At 38.2% G+C, this 20,136-nt stretch overlaps 1 protein-coding gene across 1 annotated transcript in view; it reads left to right on the forward strand.

Moving 5' to 3' along the window:
* The window catches only part of LOC308268737 (cytochrome P450 3A2-like), a gene marked incomplete at its 3' end in the record, with an annotated part of 78,396 nt that extends 70,765 nt beyond the window's left edge, over nucleotides 1-7,631 (forward strand). Inside the window, exons 11-12 of the mRNA XM_080703845.1 lie at nucleotides 3,376-3,538; nucleotides 7,536-7,631. Of these exons, the coding sequence (XP_080559971.1) occupies nucleotides 3,376-3,538; nucleotides 7,536-7,631 (259 nt within the window). The remainder of the gene's footprint in view (nucleotides 1-3,375; nucleotides 3,539-7,535) is intronic.
* Nucleotides 7,632-20,136: the final 12,505 nt, after the last annotated feature.

Here is a 20,136-nt window from a genome sequence, read left to right on the forward strand (position 1 = left end):
CGGCCTTGCCTCACGGAAGGCTCCGATGCTGGCTAGTGGCCCTGGCACTGGCTGAACCCCTCAGCAGGCTCTGATCCCAGCCTCGGAGGCCCCACACCGGCATTGCCTCATGGCATGCTCTAATCCCGGCCTCATTGGCACCGGCACCAGCCTAACCCCTCAGCAGGCTCTAATCCTGGCCTTGGAGGCCCCAGCACTGGCCTTGCCTCACGGCAGGCTCTGATCCCATCCACGCTGGCCCTGGCACCAGCCTGACCCCTTGGCAGGCTCCAATCCTGGCATCAGAGGCCTCAATAGTGGCCTTACCTCACGGAAGGCTCCGATGCCGGCCAGTGGCCCTGGCACCGGCCTAACCCCTCAGCAGGCTCTGATCCCGGCCTCAGAGGCTCCAGCACCAGCCTTGCCTCATGGCAGGCTTCGATCGCAGCCTCGCTGGCACCAGCACCGGCCTAACCCCTCGGCAGGCTCCCATCCCGGCCTCGGAGATCTCAATAAAGGCCTTGCCTCACGAAAGGCTCCAATGCCGGCTGTTAAGCCCAACACCAGCCTAACCCCTCGGCAAGCTCTGATCCCCGTCTCAGAGGCCCCAGCACTGGCCTTGCCTCACAGCAGGCTCCAATCCCAGCTTTGCTGTGTCCATCGCCGGCCTCACCCCTTGGCAGGCTCTAATCCAAGCACCCTCTTTGTCCAACTATTTGTCCCACGTTCTCGAGGGTGCGTGGTGGTGGTAGCATTCTGCCTCTGGGGTCATTACTTCAAAGGTTCCAGGTATAATGTATCAGATCTCTGCTTCCCCTGAGTACTGGCCACTGCCATTGTCACTGTCTCCACCATTTCAAATATTTCCCAAGCTCTTTTTCCACTCTGAATGTTGTCCATTCTTCCTAAGCATGCACGATGGTCGCATTCAACCTTTGGTGTAATTTCTCCAAAAAGAAAAAAAAAATAAGGTTGGTAGGCTCCGATTTCTGCTTCTCCTGAATACAATTTTCCACCGCCAATGCAGAGACCACTTTCAGCACTGCCTTTTTCCTTGGTCTCTGCTAAAGTCTCTCTCCTTACAGGTGATGTCCAAGATTCTTAACAATGTATAGAAGAAGCAGTCCTCCTTAGTGGGGATTTTTTCCAATAATTCCAGTTCATTTGGATAAGTTTTGACTGCATCTCCAGTATCCTGGCATCTGCCACCGCCTCCTTGCCCCCTCTCCGATATTTTCCTTTTTTCTTTTTCTTTTCCTTTTTTACAGGGTCCTTCTGGGTGGAGAGGGGTTTGCCTAGGGCTGCCCCACCAGCACCTGCCCACCAGCCCAGGGTTGGGGCCAGGGGCCCGGACCACAGGGTCCTTCCGGGTAGAGGGGGGGTCGCTTAGGGGCACCCCGCCAGCACCTGCCCACCCGCCCAGAGTCGGGGGCCCAGGGGCCCAGAACATGGGGTCCTTCCAGGTGGAGAGGGGGGTCGCCTAGGGGCGCCCCGCCAGCGCCTGCCCACCCGCCCAGGGTCAGGGGCCCAGGGCAGAAACACACTTTACAAGTAAAGATAAAAACAAATTTCAGGTAAACGGTTGGAGCAAGGTAATACATGCCAATGAAATTTGAAGACAAGTAGGAGTCGTCACTATGCTATCAGACAATTTAAACTTCAAGCTCAAGCTTATTTGAAGAGACAAAGATGGTCATTTTTTAATGGTAAAAGGAACAATCCAGCATGAGGAAATAACAAGAATCAACATTTATGCCCTAAACATAGGTGCAGCTACTTTCATAAAACAAACTCTTTGTGATATTAAGTCACATATAAATCCAAATACAATAATACTGGGAGACTTCAACACACCTCTCTCACCATTAGATCAAATAGCTGAAATTACATGTGTGGAACAATGCACCAGGACTATATTTCTACTTTAAAAATTAACATATATTAATTATACAAATTAATGTGCTTCCCTGTGACATGTTCATACATTCATCAATTATGTATTGATATGTCCCTTAAATCTTCCTATGTATTTTGCAGTTTCTAATGTTTACTTTTTATTTTTGAGAGATTTTTTGTCATTTAAACTTTTTTAGTTCTTTGTATATTCTTGATATTATTATATTTTATGTTGGAAGAGTAAATGGCCAATATTTTTCCTGTGTGTGTGTGTGTGTGTGTGTGTGTGTGTGTGTGTGTGTGTGGTACCAGTGATAGAACCCAGAATCATTCTACCTTTGAGCTACACCTCCAGTCCTATTTTTTATTCTTTATTTTAAAACAGGGTCTCACTAAGTTTCAGAGGGCCTCACTAAGCAGCTGAGGCTGGCTGCAAACCCGGATTCTCCTGTCTCAGCCTCCCAAATAATGGGATTACTAGCGTGCACCAACACACCCAGTTCTCCCTTCACAGTCCTGTTTTTTTTTTTCTTGTGTAGAAGCTTTTTTTGTGTGTGTGGTACTAGGGTTTCTGGAAGCCTTTCTATCTCTGGTTACACTCCCAGACCTATTTTATATTTTTATTTATTTGGAAACAGGGTCTCTTAAGCCAACAAGGCTGACTACAAACCTGTGTGATCCTCCTGTCTCTGCCTCCCAAATGCTGGAATTACAAGCATGTGCCACCACCCCTGGAAAGTAAACGCTTTTTAATATTGTGCCATCCCATTTATCTTGCTGTTATTTACAGAGCCTTAGGTCATTTTGCAGAAGTGATTCCAGGTACTTTGTAGTGTCGACCCTACATACTCTTATTTAAGATAGAAAGTTTTTGGTCTAAATCCCATGTCTTTGTTCTAGTTTGAATTCATGCTTGTGCAGAGTGAAAAATAGGTGTCCAGTTTTATTCATCCATCTATCTATCTATCTATCTATCTATCTATCTATCTATCATCTATCTATCCTATCTATCATCTATCATCTATCTATCCTATCTATCTATCTATCTATCTATCTATCTATCTATCTATCTATCTATATCCAGTTTTCTCAGAACCATTTGGTGAAACAATGTATTTTTGAAAACTTTTCATCTTTACTCAGTATCAAATGAATGTATCTGTGTACATTTTTTTCAGAATAGGTATTCTTTCAAACAGCTTTCATTCACTTCATCTCAATAAGTAGGCTTATTGAGCTTGTTATTAAGCCATTTTGTGGAGGGGAGAGAAGAAAAAGCATCAGGAAAATGCATAATTGGTGAATAAACTCATACATTAATATGAAATCAGAAAATATATTTAGTTTACCGTTTTGAGAGCAAAATAACTACAGCAGGATTTCAATGACCAGTCCTCAGAAGTTCGTGTATATTCCTTTTAGGAGGGTTGAGACACAGAAACATGTAATCCTTATTTGTATATTTCATTTAGTCATTTTCATCTACTATTGTGGAACCAGGTTCAGTAAGAAGAACAAAGACAGCATCAATCCTTATCTATACATGCCTTTTGGAAGTGGACCCAGGAACTGCATTGGCATGAGGTTTGCTCTCATGAACATGAAACTTGCCCTTGTCAAATTACTGCAGAACTTCTCCTTTTATCCTTGTAAAGAAACACAGGTGAGAAAGTAATATTTCTGGATGTATCATGTTTTAAGTCTTTTTTAAATGGACGGGTGTATTGCTGAAAGGCATGTTATCACTCATCTTTTAATAATAAGTTCCTTAGAAAAGGTATAATTATAATGAACCAATAAGTTTCAAAAAATGAAAATAAGATATCCATTTGGATCCAGGTATGAGCACCAATAAGGTTTTTTTTTTAACTGAGAATAAGCAATTTTTACTTATAGAATTGGGAGATTTTTGTTGGTGGAAATCTTTGATATTTATTTATTTACTAATTCTTTATGATGCACTGCAGTCTCACATCATAATGTGGATCATGTTGACAATGGCATATATTCATACAGGATTGGGTGCTCTCCCCTCACTACTTCCCTTTTTCCCTCCCTCCCAATACTGAGTGTCTAGGTTAACTATGTCATATTTACATGTATACACATGTTTGAATGTAGCTTTTCCATTACTTAACTTTAACCTTCTTTCCTCCCCTACCCCTCCTTTTTGGCTTTTCTGAGGTTTCCCCTCCATTATCCGAGTCCCTCTGATACCTCAAATACTCCCTAGCCTGAGCCTATTAGAGAAAACATATGTCCCTTCTCTTTCTGTGCTTGTCTACAGATATATAAAAAATGTTCAGCATCATTAGCCATCAGGGAGATGCAAATCAAAACTACACTGAGATTCCACCTAACCTCAATCAGTGGCTTACATAAAGAAGTCAAATAACAAATGCTGGCAAGGATGTGGGGAATGAGGAATCTGTTACACTGATGATGGGAGTGAAAACTAGTTTGTCATATGGAGATCAGTGTGGAGATTCCTTAGAAATCTGAGAATGGATCATCATATGATCTGGCTATACCACTCCTGGGTATCTTTCCAAAGGGGTTGAAATCAAAGAACTACAGTGATAAGTACATACACATTTTCATAGAAACACAATTTGCAGTAGCCAAAATATGGAACCAGCCTAAGTCTCCATCAACAGATGAATGGATTGCAAAATTACAGGAAATACACACAATGAAATTCTACTCAGCAATAAAGAAGAACAAAATCATGTCATTTCCAAGAAGATGAAAAGACCTAGAGAACATTATGTTAAGTGAGATTAGCCAAGCACCAATAAGTTTTTAAAAATTGAAAAAAATTATCTATTTGGATCCAGGTATGAGATTTAAGGCTCATTTTTATAGCTTCATTCTAAAGCTGTAAGTCTGTGTCTGTACAAAGAACAGCAAAAAACACAATGTGGAGTTAGGTAAGATTAACATGACATGATTATGTCTGGTCTTCTTGAAATTACATGAACTTAGAAATGTAGTTTGAAGCCATCTGGAGATGGACACATTCAAAACCACAGGTTAGTATAATCACAGTATTAAGATATCATTGTGATGCTTTCCTTATCAGAACTTACCAAGGCTTCCTCATGAAGATGGTTCTTGATACATGACTGTACATGGGAATGACAAAAAAGTTTTATATATTCAGAAAATCCAGGTCATCTCAGATATTCTAAAATAAAACATAGACTTTGGCTTTAGCATTAGTTTTCATGTGCATTCAAGAGATCTGCTCCAGACACACCAGGTGCCTTGTACATTCTCATAATAAAAATGTGACTTATTCCCTCATTTCTCTTTATTCTGTTCTCATCCTTCATCTACTAATTCAATACCAAAAGCCCTCTCAGGAGCCTTCTCTGTCTGCTAATAGGCCTTTTCACTCTCTTCTCTGTCACTCATTACTTCAGGCTTCTTATCACAGCCTAAGTTAACACATTATTAATAAACAATCAACTTTGTTTCTGTAGATTTTCTTTGCATTTATCTGCTCCATTTCTACATAACCTTATTTTATTCCATCCATAAACATGCAATGGATACTTGAAGGAGTGTGTCCATGGAAGAACCTCAGAAGATGTTTCTTGATTTTGGGGTTTTTTTTTTGGTGGTACTGGGGTTCCTGGAAACACTTCTACCTCTGGGCTATGCTCCCAGACCTATTTTATATTTTTATTTGGAAATAGGGTCTCTTAAGCCAGTGAGGCTGGCTTCAAACCTGCACAACACTCCTGTCTCTGCCTTCCAAGTGTGGGCATAACAAGCATGTGCCACCACCCTGGCTCAGAAGATGTTTAAAGAGTGATTTGCAATTATTTTGAAGTTTCTTAATACAAATTTCAAACTATTTTAAATCAAATGTTTAGCAAATGTTTGTATGGGTATCTTTTGTCAACAAGGAAAGCAAATATATGTCCATTGAAATAATAAAATAATAATGTGGTAAATTTATAGAAATGGTTGAAATATATCCCCTAAAGAACTTTATGAGCAGTGGTCATTGATTCACATGAAGCAATGTTCAATAAACTTAATATCAGGGACTGCTGCATTTAATATTCAAACTCTTCCTCATCATAGGCTTTTATCTGGAAGAAGAGGATGGTAGATGTAGTTATCATATTTTTTATGTCTTTGGGGAAGCTGTGTATTTGACTTGTAGCATGTATCCACATTGGGTGTGAGAGAAAATAGGTCGCTGGCACACCAGGTTTGCATAGATATTCCCTGGAAATCTACAAGCTCCCATTTCTCAATCTCCAGGAAAATCGATAATACTTCTATGGATATTAGAAGAGTACTCTGTTGGAGGTCTCAACCCACCACTGAAGAGAATGGTGCTTAAAATTTAATTAAGCCAGCATAGGACTCAAAACTCCCCATTTGTAGTACTATTTTAAGCCAAGAAGTAAAGGAAGAAATCAAACAAAATTCTTCCTATAGACCTTTTACCAATAAAAAAACTGCATGAGATTGATTGGGAGGGTTGACTAGACACTTTAGAACTTGAAGACTACTAATAAAATTATAATATAAAATAGCTAGTTAGGGTCATGATACAAGTTAACTTCATATAGTCTTCCAAAAAGTTTGTCATAATAACTAAAAATCTGGTTTAAAATTTTAAAACTTATTCCTTTTAATTCAAGTTTTAGTCAATGGATAACACAAGCCAATAGAATTTTGTCTTTGGCCATAAAGAAAAGAACAAAAGTATATCATATGCAAGCAAGCGTTTAGAACTAGAGAAAGTTGTGCTCAGTTATTGGGCTTTTTCCTGGAAGAAGAGTGAGTAGAGGAGGTTGTTGTCTTATTTGTGTTTTGGGTGCAGCTGTGTATCTTTGATATAGGGTGTAAACACGATGGACATAGTTGAGAGAAATCTGGACTTTGGCACACCAGGCATGGTATCAATACTCCATGAAAACATCCTACTCATTTACCAGCTGATACTCCTCAATCACCAGAACTATTGTTTGCCCTTTGCTTAACTTAGAAAAGTACTTTGTCTCAGGCCCCCATGCAATACTGAAGAGAATGGGCTAAAGCATTAGTCAAAGCAGTGTAGGACTAGATAGTTCTCCATTTACACTACAATTTTGAGCCAAGGAGAAATGTAAGGCATCTGGCATAATGCTTTCTAATGACATTTTTTTTCATGAAACTGAGTAGGATCCATTGGAAGGAGTGATTAGACTCTTCAGAAGCTGAAGACTGCTTATAGCATTACAATTTATAGTACTGATTTAGGGTCACCTTGCATGTTTTAGGTATCCTCAAATTAACTTTATATAATATTTCAAAAACAGTTTGCCATAATGTCTAAGAATCTGGTTTTAATTTTTGACATTCATTTTTTAAATTTCCAATTTAAATCAAGGAAGCACAGAAACAACCAGAATTTTGTCTTACACCCCTTATAGAATAGGTAATTAATAAATATTTTACTGAGAAAGAGGATGAATTTTCAATTAATTCTTGATATAGCTTATAGAATAGGTAACAGAAACACAGGACAGATGATGGGAAAGGGGGCTTTTTGTGTTTGTAAAACATTAATGTTGTTAGTGTATCTCCCTATTTTTATTCTGTGGTTGTTGATACATTGTTTATTGCTTCTCAATGTGCTTGTTCAATTGCTGTAGGTTCCACTGAAATTAAGCAGAAAACCAATTCTTGAACCCCAAAAGCCAATTACTCTAAAGGTTGTTTCAAGAGGTGGGACCACAAATGGAGCCTGATATTCCCTGAAGACTTCTGTTTTGTTCTTCTTCCAGCCTGTGTTGCAATATTCCAGATAATTTTGTTTACTTTTTAATAAAACCTACGTGAATAGTGCTCTAATTTATGGCCCTTGATGAATGATTAAGAATTCTGTTAGTTTATCACATTGGATTAGTGTGCTTGTAGAGTATGACCTGTTGTGTAATATAAAGAAAATGAGAAAATCACTTGCATACATTATATTGAGTCATGATCTTTGTTTCTGGAAATATCTTATTCTGTTCCTATGAACATCATGAATTCCTTTTGATTTCTAAACTTTTATTAGTAATTTAATTTTTTAATATTTTAATTGGTGCATTGTAGTCTCACATCTTAATGGAGTATACGATGGTAGAGGCATACATGCACACATCACTCAATCAGCCCTTTCCCAAGCCCACCCTTTTTCCCTCCTTACTCTTTCTCTTGTTTTGCTTAGTGATTAACTTTGATATGGCTGTAAATGTACATCATGTACATTATAAACCTTTCTTAGGAATTTCTTAGTAATGTCTAGTGTTTTCTTTATATTATTACATAATAGATATTATGTTGAGAATATAAGTAAATATATCTTTTCAAAAATATGTGATGTCTTTTTAAGCTTTTTATTGGTGCATTGTAGTCATACATGTTAAGGGAGTGCAAGATGGTGGAGGTATAAATGCACACATCACCCATTTAGCCCTTAGCCAATTCCCTCCCCATTACCTCTCCCTCCCTCTTCATGTATGGCTTAGTGATGGACTTTGATATGTTTGTTAATGTACTTCACGCACATAGAGAATTTCCCTCCCCTGCCTCCCATTCCCTCAGGTTGCCTCATTTGCTTATCTATAGTATCCCCTTCTTTGTCTAGAGTTCCTCCTGTGACCCATTTTTCCCTAGCTTTTGCATATTAGGGAGAGCAACTGATTTCTTATTTGTCGTGACTGACTAATCTAACTTAGCATAATGTTCTCCAGTTCCATCCATTTCCTTATGAATGACAGAGTTGTGTCTTTCTATATAGCTGAGTAAAATTCCATTGTGTATATATCCCATAATTTTTTAATCCATTCATCTGTTGATGGACATCTTGGCTGGTTCCATAGTTTGGCAATTACAAATTGTGCAGCTATGAACATAGATACACATGCATTCATTTGGTAGTTTGGTTTACACTCTTTTGGTAAATACCCAGAAGTGATATTGCTGGATCATAAGGTAAGTTTGTTCCCATTCTTCTGAGGATCCTCCATATTGTTTTCCAAAGTGATTGCTGTTCCATTGTTTCCCACCAACAATATAGTAGAGTTTGCATGTCTCCACATTCTCACCAGCATTGTTGTTGTTTGTGTTTTGAATTATTGCCATTCAATTTGGAGTTAGGTGAAATTTCAGAATAGTTTTGATTTGCATCTCTTTTATTGCTAGTCAAACTGACCAATGTAAAAGCCAAGGAGAGAATCTTAAGAGCAACAATAACAACAAAAAAAGACCAAGTGACATTCAGAGGCAAACAAATTAGAATCACTCCAGACTTCCCAAATCATGTCATGAAATCCAGAAGGACCCAGTGGCATATTTCAAACTCTGAAAGAACACAACTTGCACCCCAAATTTCCTACCCATCAAAAATATCTCTCAAATTAGACAGGGAAGTAAAAATTTTCCACAACAAATAGAAGCTGTAGGAAATTATGTCTTCCAAACTAGCACTAGAAAAAATACTCAAAGAGGTTAATTGCAAAGAAAAAATAAGTAATACATGCCAGAACCAGACAAATAAGAATTTCCATCACAAACAACTAAGCAAAGAAGAACAAACACTACTTCAAATAGAAGTTAAATCTCAATAAGTTAGGAATTAAAAACCATCTCTCAATAATCACACTGAGCATAAATGGCCTCAACTCCCCAATAAAAAGACAGAAGGTGATAAAATGGATTAAAATTCAGAATCCATCTATCTGCTGCTTGCAAGAAACACACCTTATAATAAAGATAGTCACAAACTTAAGGTAAAGGTGTGGAGCAATGTAATCCATGCCAATGGAACTCCAAGACAAGCAGGAGTAGCAACTATGATATCAGAAAAGTTAGACTTCAAACTGAAGCTTAGTAGAAGAGACAAAGATGGTCTTTTTTTTTTTTTTTTTTTTTTTTTTTTTTTTTTTTTTTTTTACTGGTAAAAGGAACAGTACAACAAGAGAAAACAATGATAGTCAACATTTATGCCCCAAACACAGGTTCAGCTACTTTCATAAAACAATGTTTTTGTGACATTAAATCACACATAATTTCCAATACAATAATACTGGTGTAAAGATTGAAAGGTTTGGGGAGATGAAGGAGGCAAGCAGCCAGTGAAGTATCAGAAAATCTGCTTTTAATGAAAAGAATCAAAACTTAAAACTTCAGCACCTTCAGGGTTTGAAATGAGATCAGCCGGTTGGGGGAAGGGACCCATGAGCCACCCTCCCTGATAGTCATGCTGCCATAGTCTGGATCAGCCAGCTGAGTTAACCCTCCGCCTGGACAGAAGTACTCTGCGTGTGTGTGTGTGTGTGTGTGTGTGTGTGTGTGTGTGTGTGTTTGTGTGGTACTTGGGTTCCTGGAAGCCCTTCTACCTCTGGGCTACAGTCCCAGACCAATTTTTACATTTTTATTTGGAAACATGGTCCCTTAAGCCAACACACTGGCTTCGAACCTGAGTGATCCTCCTGTTTCTGCCTCCCAAGTGCGGGGATTACAAGCATGCGCTACCACGCCCAGCTGTACTTCTGATTTTAAGCTGGTATTTTGAGGGGTGGGATTAAGCGTGAGAATGCTGATTCTCTCCTGACATCTGTAGTCTCATGAGGCCTGGTCTCAAGGCACCTGACAACATCTCCATCTCCAGGGTTCTGCCTCCTATTTCTGCTGGGAGATCACGTGGGGGAGGGGAGGGACCCCACTTATCATCCCTGCCTTTTGGTGATAATGAGCAGAGACCAAGTCTTAAGCTATTTCCTGCTGTCAGGGGGCATCGTAGGAGGACCCTTGGCCAGGAGAGGTCATGTCCTCTGGAAGTGGGCAGGTGGGAGTACAGCTGCAGTGGGAGTTGGAGGTTACCCTGGACAGCTTGGTAATGTGCATTCAAGGAGACTTTAACAGATGAGGAGCTATTAAAAGAAATGGCAAATCATGAGAGCAGCCCTTGCCCATAAAGGAAATTTCTCAGCAGATTCTAGCCCTTGGAGCCCTTTCAGATATGAGGTAGATTGTCACTAGATTTATTAATATGATAGTCGCATTTTTCCTGAGGGAGACACATGCCACTCTTTTCAGCAGTGAGTGGGTTTGGGTCAGTCTGGTCAAATGAAAACATGGGAGGCAGAGACAGGAGGATCGCACAGGTTCAAAGCCAGCCACGCTGGCTTAAGAGACCCTGTTTCCAAATTTAAAAATGTATAAAAATAGGTCTTGGAGTGTAGCTCGGAGGTAGAAGGGTTTCCAGGAACCCTAGTACCACCACCACCACCAAAAAAAAAAAAAAAAAAAAAAAGAAAGAAAAAAAATATCAGGGGCTGATTGCCCAACAAAATGAGTTGCCAATACTACAGAGCCTGCCTGAGAAGATGTACCTAAGTGGGTAGAGAAGGTAAAAGCCTCCTGCAACTGAATAAGAAAAATAGCTGGGTTTTCTTCCGTAACCTGGATGATTTCCTTAAGCTTATCATAATTAGCTGCTTTGTGGGAGGTATCTCACATGCCATCAAGAAGGCATAGTATCATGTGATTTCTGTTTTTTTTATTCTCTCACCCCTGTCGTTATAATTCCAGTGGGGGTCCTTGGAAGGGGGTTGTGGTTGAGACAGACATCTCTACTCTCTTTACATGACCGATCATTTGAATTTTTTTTGGGGGGGGGGCTGTACTGGGGTTCCTGGAAGCCCTTCTACCTCTGGGCTACATTCCCAGACATATTTTTTTATATTTTTATTTGGAAACAGGGTCTCCTAAGCCAGCACAGCTGGCTTCGAACCTATGCGATCCTCCTGTCTCCGCCTCCCAAGCGAGGAGATTACAAGCGTGTGCCACCACACCCAGCAGACATTTGGATTTTTAACAGCCGTGAGCCCAAGTCTGGGAGAGGCTAGATGCCAGGACCCACTGGCCCAGAGAAGGAAAGGAAGCTTAATGAAGTAAAGTGTTGCTGACCAGTGACGACTGAGCAGAAACACTGAGAAACTGCGGATCCAGGGCCAGTGGTGGATCCAGGTCCAGCGGTTGGGTATAATGGCTGCTGGGTAAAATGGCTTCTGGGTAAAATGGCATGGCTGCCTGGTGCAAGGCAGAATTAAAATGGTGCCGAGTGCACAGTGCAGCTGCCAGATGCATGGCAGGGGGCACATCGCAGACGCGGAGTCCCGCACCACGGCAAGCCTGGCTCAGGGCCGGCGGGACAGAGTGGTAGCAGGGAATGGAGCTGTCCCTGCAAGCCAAGCCTGGATGCGCGCTGGGTGGAACAAAGCAGGCGGAGATTTCTGGCAGTGAGCACAGAGCTGAAACTACGATTGTGGGAGGTTTGAGAGGCAAATGGAGCAGGCGCAGTGCTTTTCAGGTCCTGGGTGGATGTGGGGCAGGTGGCACTGGCGGCCAACTGCCAGTGGCCAGAGGCCAGGTGGTTGGTGGCTAAGCAGGCAGAGGTGTTCTCTGCTGCCACAGGCAGTAAGAGCGGTCATGTGACCAGCAGAGGCTGGATAGGCAGAGGTTTTCTGCCGCGTCTGCACAGAGCATGCTGCGGCAGCAGCAACAGCAGGTTTGAGAGTTAAAAAAAAATAGAAAAAAAAATAGAAAAAAAATTAAAAAATAAAATAAAATTAAAATAAAAAATAATCATCTGGGGGTCAGCACTGTACCAGTACTGGGAAGTGGTTTCAAAATGTATTAATGTACCAGTATTGGAAAAGATTTTCAATTTTAAAATACATCGTTGGTAGTGAAGAAAGCCAGGGCCTTCAAGGAATAGAAGAAGCACAAGAGCCTAGGGCCTTGTTACATTTCTAAAGAAAGGCAAACTTCCTCAAGGATGTGAGGAAATCCCAGGTTCCCAATAAGCAACTTAAAACATTTGGGAGTGCAACAAAAGGTACGAAGGTCTGTTCCTGAGACAGAGCAGATCTGGTTGGAGACAGGGCAAGATATCTACATATCAAATGACCTGCTGCACATCTCTTGAATGGCCTGGGGCTGTAACTGTCTTCTGTAATTCTTTTTTTCATGTTTTTTATTTTTTAAATTTTTTTATTGGTTCATTATATTAATACATCATATTGGGGTAAAAACATGTGTGAACATACATGTAAACATCACTGATTTAACCCCTACACAATTCCCACCCCATTCTTTTCCCATCCCTCCTTCCCTTGCTTGGCTTAGTGGTTGACTTCCATATGTTTAAGTACATTGTGTGTTTTAGAGATTTACCTCTTTCCCCCTCCTTTCTTCTCCTTTAGGTTGTCTTGTTTGCTCCTCTATAGGATTTCCTTTTTCTTTTTTTTTTTTAATCTTTTTAAAAAATTTTATTGGCGGATTGTATTTATACATCATAATGGGGTAAAAAAATTTGTGTAGACATAAATGCACACATCACCCAGCCAGCCCCCACCCAGACTCCACCCCACTCCTTCCCTATCACTCCCTCCCATGCTTGGCTTACCGTAGTATGAATAAGCACATCATGTGCTTTAAAGAGTTTTCTTCCCTCCCCCCTCATCCTCACAGTTAGGTTGCCTTATTTGCTTCTCTATAGGATAGCCTTTTTCACCTAGAGTTTCTCCTATGACCCATTTCACCTTAGCTTTCACATATTAGAGAAAACAACCGATTTCTATCTTTTTGCGACTGACTAATCTTGCTTAACATAGTGTTCTCCAGTTCCATCCATTTCCCTGTAAGTGCTGCAATTGTGTTTTTTATGGCTGAGTAAAACTCCATTGTGTACATATTCCACAGTTTTGTAATCCATTCATCTGTTGATGGACATCTTGGCTGGTTCCATAGTTTGGCTATAGTGAATTGTGCAGCTATGAACATAGATACACATGCATTAGTTTGGTAGTTTGGTTTTCTTCCTTTTGGGTAGACATCCAGAAGTGGTATTGCTGAATCAAATGGTAAATTTGTTCCCTTCTGAGAATTCTCCATACTGTTTTCCAAAGCGGTTGCACTAATTGGCAATCCCCCACAAATGTTTTAGAGTTCCTACTACTCCACATCCTCTCCAGAATTTGTTGTTGTTTGTGTTTTGAAAAGTTGCCATTCTGGTTGGGGTAAGGTGAAATCTCAGGGTAGTTTTGATTTGCATCTCTCTGATTGCCAATTATGTTGAACATTTTTTCATGCATTTATTGGCCATTTGAATTTCTTCTTTCATGAAGTGACTATTTAGTTCACTTGCCCATTTTTTTATTGGATTATTTGTTTTTTTTTGTGTGTGTTGAGTTGCTTGAGTTCTCTGTATATTCTAGATATTAGTCCTCTGTCAGAGGTGGGACTCTTGTCCCATTATGTTGGCTCTTGATTGAGGTTCTTGACAGTTTCCTTTGCTGAATAGAAGCTCTTCAGTTTCATGCAATCCCATGCATTGATTCACCTTTTAGTTTGTTGCTCCTTTGGGGTCTTGTTGAGAAATGTTTTATCTGTGCCTATGTGTTGCAGTGTTGGACCAATGCCTCTTCAAGGAACCTCAAGGACTCTGGTCTAATTTCCAAGTGTTTGATCCATCTTGAATTGACTCTTGTGCAGGGTGAGAGAGTGAGATTAATTTCTAATTTTCTTCATATGGTTAACCAGTTTTGGCAACACTATTTGGTGAAGAAGCTATATTTTTTTCCAGTGTATGTTTTTTTTATTGGTGCACTGTATTCATAGATCATAGTGAGATACAAAAAAACTTTTGTAGACATACATGCACACATTGCCAGTCAACCCCCACCCGATCCCCACCGCATTCCCTCCCCATCCCTCCTTCCCATGCTTGGCTTAATGGTTGACATCTAGTATTATAGCACTTTATCCAAAATTAAAAATGATACTCTCACATAACAGTTTCATTTGTCTGATACCAAGCTTTTGATAACTTAAAGATAACATTTCAACATTTCTTTTTGCTTTCTTTCTTACCAGATAATATTTTTTCTTTTTTTTTAGGTGAAACTATCATATATTTATATATTTATTTTTCAGAAAAAAATCTATCCTAATATGGAATATGGACTCTAGATACCCAAAACAATCTCGAAGAACAAAGCTAGAAGATGTATATTTTCTGATTTCAAACCATATAAAGCTACAATAATTGAAACAGTGTAGTACTGTTCTAAAGGCAGATATATAAACCATTGGAGTTAAATAAAAGCCTAGAGATAAATTCTTCCATATATTGTCAAGTTATTTTTGACAAGGTTTCCACGAACATTTGGTGGTGGAAATAATAATCTTTTACCTAAATATTGTTGAAAAGTAATAATTACATGGAAAAGAATAAAATTGGACCCTTACCTAATCCCATATACAAATATTAACTCGAAATAGATAAAAGACCTAAATATAAATCTTAAGACTATAAACTTTTAGAAGAAAATCTGGGTCAAAAAACCTCACACCATTGAAATTGGCAGTGATTTCTTGGATATGATTTCAATGGCACAGGCAACAGAAGGGTAAACAAACTCCCTAAAAAATAAAAAAAAATTGTATATCCAAAGACAATGTAAACAGAGTTAAAAGTTACTGATAGAATGGGATAAAATATTTCCAAATGCTATATCTTAAGGTATATTAATATTCAAACTAGAAATCATAAAAATTAACAACAATAAAAGCAAACAATACAATTTAGAGGTAGGTAAAAGACTAACATAAATAATGAATCTCCACAGATAACTAATCTTAGTTGTCTGTTGGATGGAAAATCTTGTTTCTCTCCCTCCCCGTCCTTCCCTCCCTTGCTTGGCTTAGTGATTGACTTTGATATGTTTAAGTACATTATGTGTTTTAGAGATTTTCTCTCTTCCCCCCTAGGATTTCCTTTTTCAACTAGAGTTCCTCCTATGACCCATTTCTCCTTAGCTTTCACATATTAGGGAAAGCATATGATTTCTTATTTTTTGTGACTGACTAATCTCACTTAGCATAATGTCCTCCAGGTCCATCCATATCCCTGAAAATAATGTAATTGAGTTTTTTAAAAAATACCTGAGTAAAATAGCATTGTGTATATATCCCATAGTTTTGTAATCCATTCATCTGTTGATGGACATCTTGGCTGGTTCCATAGTTTGGCTATGGTGAATTGTGCAGCTATGAACATAGATACACATGCATTAGTTTGGTAGTTTGATTTCCTTTCTTTTGGGTAGATACCCAGAAGTGGTATTGCTGGATCAAATGGTAGATTTGTTTCCATTCTTCTGAGACCTCTCCATACTGTTTTCCAAAGTGCACTAATTTGCAATCCCACCAACAATGTTTTAGAGTTCCCACTTCTCCACATCCTTGCCAGCATTTGTTGTTGTTTGTCTTTTGAATGATTGCCATTGTAGTTGGAGTTAGGTGAAATCTCAGGGTAGTTTTGATTTGCATCTCTCTGATTGCCAGTGATGTTGAGCATTTTTTCATGCACTTTTTGGCCATTTGAATTTCTTCTTTCATGAAATGTCTATTTAGTTCCCTTGCCCATTTTGTTATTGGATGCTTTGTTTTCTTAGTGTTGAGTTTCTTGAGTTCTCTGTATATTCTAGATATTAGTCCTCTATTGGTGGTGTAGGTGGCAAAAATCTTCTCCCATTCTGTTGGCTCTTGATTGAACTTCTTGATAGTTTCCTTTGCTGAACAGAAGCTCTTCAGTTTCATGCAATCCCATGTATTGATTCTCCTTTTAATTTGTTGTGCCTTTGGGGTCTTGTTGAGGAAATGTTTGTCTGTGCCTATGTGTTGTAGTGTTGGACCTATGCCCTCTTCAAGGAGCTTCAAAGTCTCTGGTTTAATTTCCAAGTCTTTGATCCATCGTGAGTTGACTTTTGTACAGGGTGAAAAAGTGGGATTAATATCCAATTTTCTGCATATGGTTAACCAGTTTTGCCAACACCATTTGTTGAAGAGGCTATCTTTTTTCCAGTGTATGTTTTTGGCCCCTTTGTCAAAAATCAATTGGCTGAAAGTGTGTGGACTTGTTTCTGGGTCTTCTATTCTGCTCCATTGTTCTATATATCTGTTCTTTTGCCAGTACCATGCTGTTTTTATTACAATGGCTTTGTAGTACAGTTTAAAGTCAGGTATTGTGATTCCTCCTGCGTGGTTTTTGTTGCTGAGAACTACCTTGGCTATTCGTTATTCCAGATAAATTTAAGGACTGATTTTTCTATGTCTGTGAGGAATGATCTTGGTAATTTAATGGGCATTGCATTGAATCTGTAGATCACTTTTAGGAGGATGGCCATTTTAATGATATTTATTCTGCCAACCCATGAACATGGAAGATCTTTCCATCTTCTAAGATCTTCTTTGATTTCTTTTTTCAGTGTTTTATAATTTTCTTTGTAGAGATCTTTTACCTCCATGGTCAAGTTTATTCCTAGGTATTTTATTTTCTTGTTGGAGATCATGAGTGGAAGTTTTTTATGAATTTCTTTTTCAGTGGATTTATGGTTGGTGTACAGGAAAGCTTCTGGTTTTTTAAGATTGATTTTGTATCCAGACAATTTGCTGAATTTGGTGATCAGTTCTATAAGCCTTTTGGTTGAGTTTGTTGGGTTTTCTAAATATAGTATCATGTCATCTGCAAATAGTGAAAGTTTGAGTTCTTCTTTTCCTGTTTGTACTCCTCTTATTTCCTTTTCTTGCCTTATTGTTCTGGCTAGAGTCTCTAGTACTATATTGAAGAGAAGTGATAGTGGACATCCTTGTCTCGTTCCAGTTTTTAGGGGAAATTCTTGAAGTTTTTCCCCATTTAATATGATGTTGGCAGTGGGCTTATTGTAGATTGCCTTAATGATGTTGAGACATGTTCCTTCTATTCCAATTCTCTGCAGTGCTTTTATCATAAATGGATGTTGGATTTTATCAAATGCTTTTTCAGTGTCTATAAAATGATCATGTGATTTTTGCCTTGATTCTGTTTATATGATGAGGTACATGGATTGATTTTTGCATCTTGGACCAGCCTTATATCCCTGGGATGAACCCTACCTGGTCATGGTGTATGATTTTCTTGATGTGGTTTTGAATGTGTGTTGCTAATATTTTTTTAAAAAATAGTTTTGCCTCCAAGTTCATCAGAGATATAGGCCTGTAGTTTTCCTTCCTTGAATGTCTTTATTTGGTTTCGGTATTAGAATAATGTTGGCTTCATAGAATGTGTTTGGGAGAGTCCCACTTTTTTTGTATTTCATGAAATAATTTGAGGAGTATTGGGGCTAGCTCTTCTATAAAGGTTTTATAGAATTTACTTGGAAAACCATCTGGTCCTGGGCTTTTCTTTGATGGTAAGCTTTTTATTGCTGTTTCAGTCTCTTTGATTGTTATTGGTTGGTTTAAGTGTTCTATATCTTCTTGACTCAGTTTAGGAAGGTTGTATTTATCCAGAAAGTTTTCAATTTTCTCCAGATTTTCCATTTTGTTGGAGTATAGTTTTTCAAAATAGTTTCTGATTATCCTCTGTTTTTCTATACTGTCAGTAGTAATGTCTCCTTTTTCATCTCTTATCTTCATAAGACTCTTTTTTTTTAGTTAGGTTGGCTAGTGGTTTATCAATCTTGTTAATTTTTTCAAGAAACCAGCTTTTGGTTTTGTTTATTTTCTGTATTTTTTTTATTCTCTACTTCGTTAATTTCTGCTCTAATTTTAATAATTTCCTCTCTTCTACTGGCTTTGGGGTTAGATTATTCCTGCTTTTCAAGGGCTTTGAGGTGTATCATTAGATTATTTATTTGAAGATTTTCTGTTTTTCTTATGTGAGCATTCAGTGCCATAAATTTTCCTCCTTATACTGCCTTCAAACTGTCCCAGAGGTTTGATATGTTGTATATTTATTTTCATTGTTTCTAGAAATTTTTTGATTTCACTTCTTATGTCTTTCATGACCCATTCTTCATTTAGAGGTGTGGTGTTCAGTCTCCACATATTTATGTTGTTTCTCTGGGTCTTCTTATATTTGCTTTCAAATTTCATTCTGTTATGGTCTGAAGTGACACAGGGAAGTATGTAACATTTTTTGAATTAACTAGTACTCATTTTATGCCCCAGGATGTGATCTATTTTGGAGAAGGTTTCGTGAGCAGCTGAGAAAAATGTATACTCCACTGTAGTTGGGTGAAATATTTTATATGTGTTCAGAGGTCCATTTGATTAATGATGTTCTTTAGTTCTGAGGCATCTTTACTGACCTTTTTTTTCTGGAAGATTGGTTTAACTACGCAATTTTAAAAATTATTTTAATTAAATTTAATTGAATTGTATTTCATTTAACTGCTGGTAATTAGAAAAGTAAGTCACAACATGTTGATATTCAGTTTTGAATTGATTCTGTCATAAACGTTAAATTTAATTGTTGGAGGTAAAGTACATTTGGTATACATAATTTTCACTTTTAGAAAATAATTACATAGAACCTTTATTTCATAAAGAAACATCTAAGCATACTGTAAAATAAATTATACTTCTTTAGCTTTAATATTTTCTAACCAAATCACATTAAATGTTTAATTGGCATGAAAATAATATAATATTTAGAGTCAATTGTAAAAGCAAGTTAACTTTACATGATATCATTACATTAAAAATATTTGAGAAGCCAAAATTTACATGTCATAAAATATGCTTATATAATTTTTGTTTACAAAATGATTTTAATGACTCATATTCTCTCAAAATAAGAAATCAAACTTATCATCTACCCTTTTTTCTATGGAGAAATTTTCATGCAAGTGAGTGATGATTGTTTTGTAGTCCAGCACTTGAATTTATATACCTATCTTATAATGGAATTAATGTTGTGATTTGGGATATTCATTTAAATATTTAAAAAGATTTAAAATTGTAGTATATATTTTGTTCTTGCATTATAAAATATTTTCTAGAGATTCAAAATGGTGACTGAGGAACACAGCACTTCTCAGTAGCTCAAACAAATAAAGTTCAACTACTTAGAAGGCAGTGTCTTAACCAACAAAATAAATATATCCCAGGAACCAAAATAGATCCAGGTACCTCAGCAGAAGGAATCCAGAAACCCTGAACTCAAGATCCACTGAAAAAAAAAAAAAAAAAAAAAAAAAAAAGAAGTAGAAGTAGAAGAAGAAAGTTCAGGCATCAGACCTGCTGCAGACACAACGCCCCCCCCCCCACACACACACACCAGTGCGGGCTGCTGGCCCAAACTGCATTCCCTAGTCCTGACAGATACCACCATAGCAAAATAACCCAAGAGACTGAAAATGGTCATAGAGTCTC

The sequence above is a fragment of the Muscardinus avellanarius genome (genome assembly GCF_963383645.1).
Source record: "Muscardinus avellanarius genome assembly, chromosome: 10".
NCBI lineage: Eukaryota > Metazoa > Chordata > Mammalia > Rodentia > Gliridae > Muscardinus > Muscardinus avellanarius.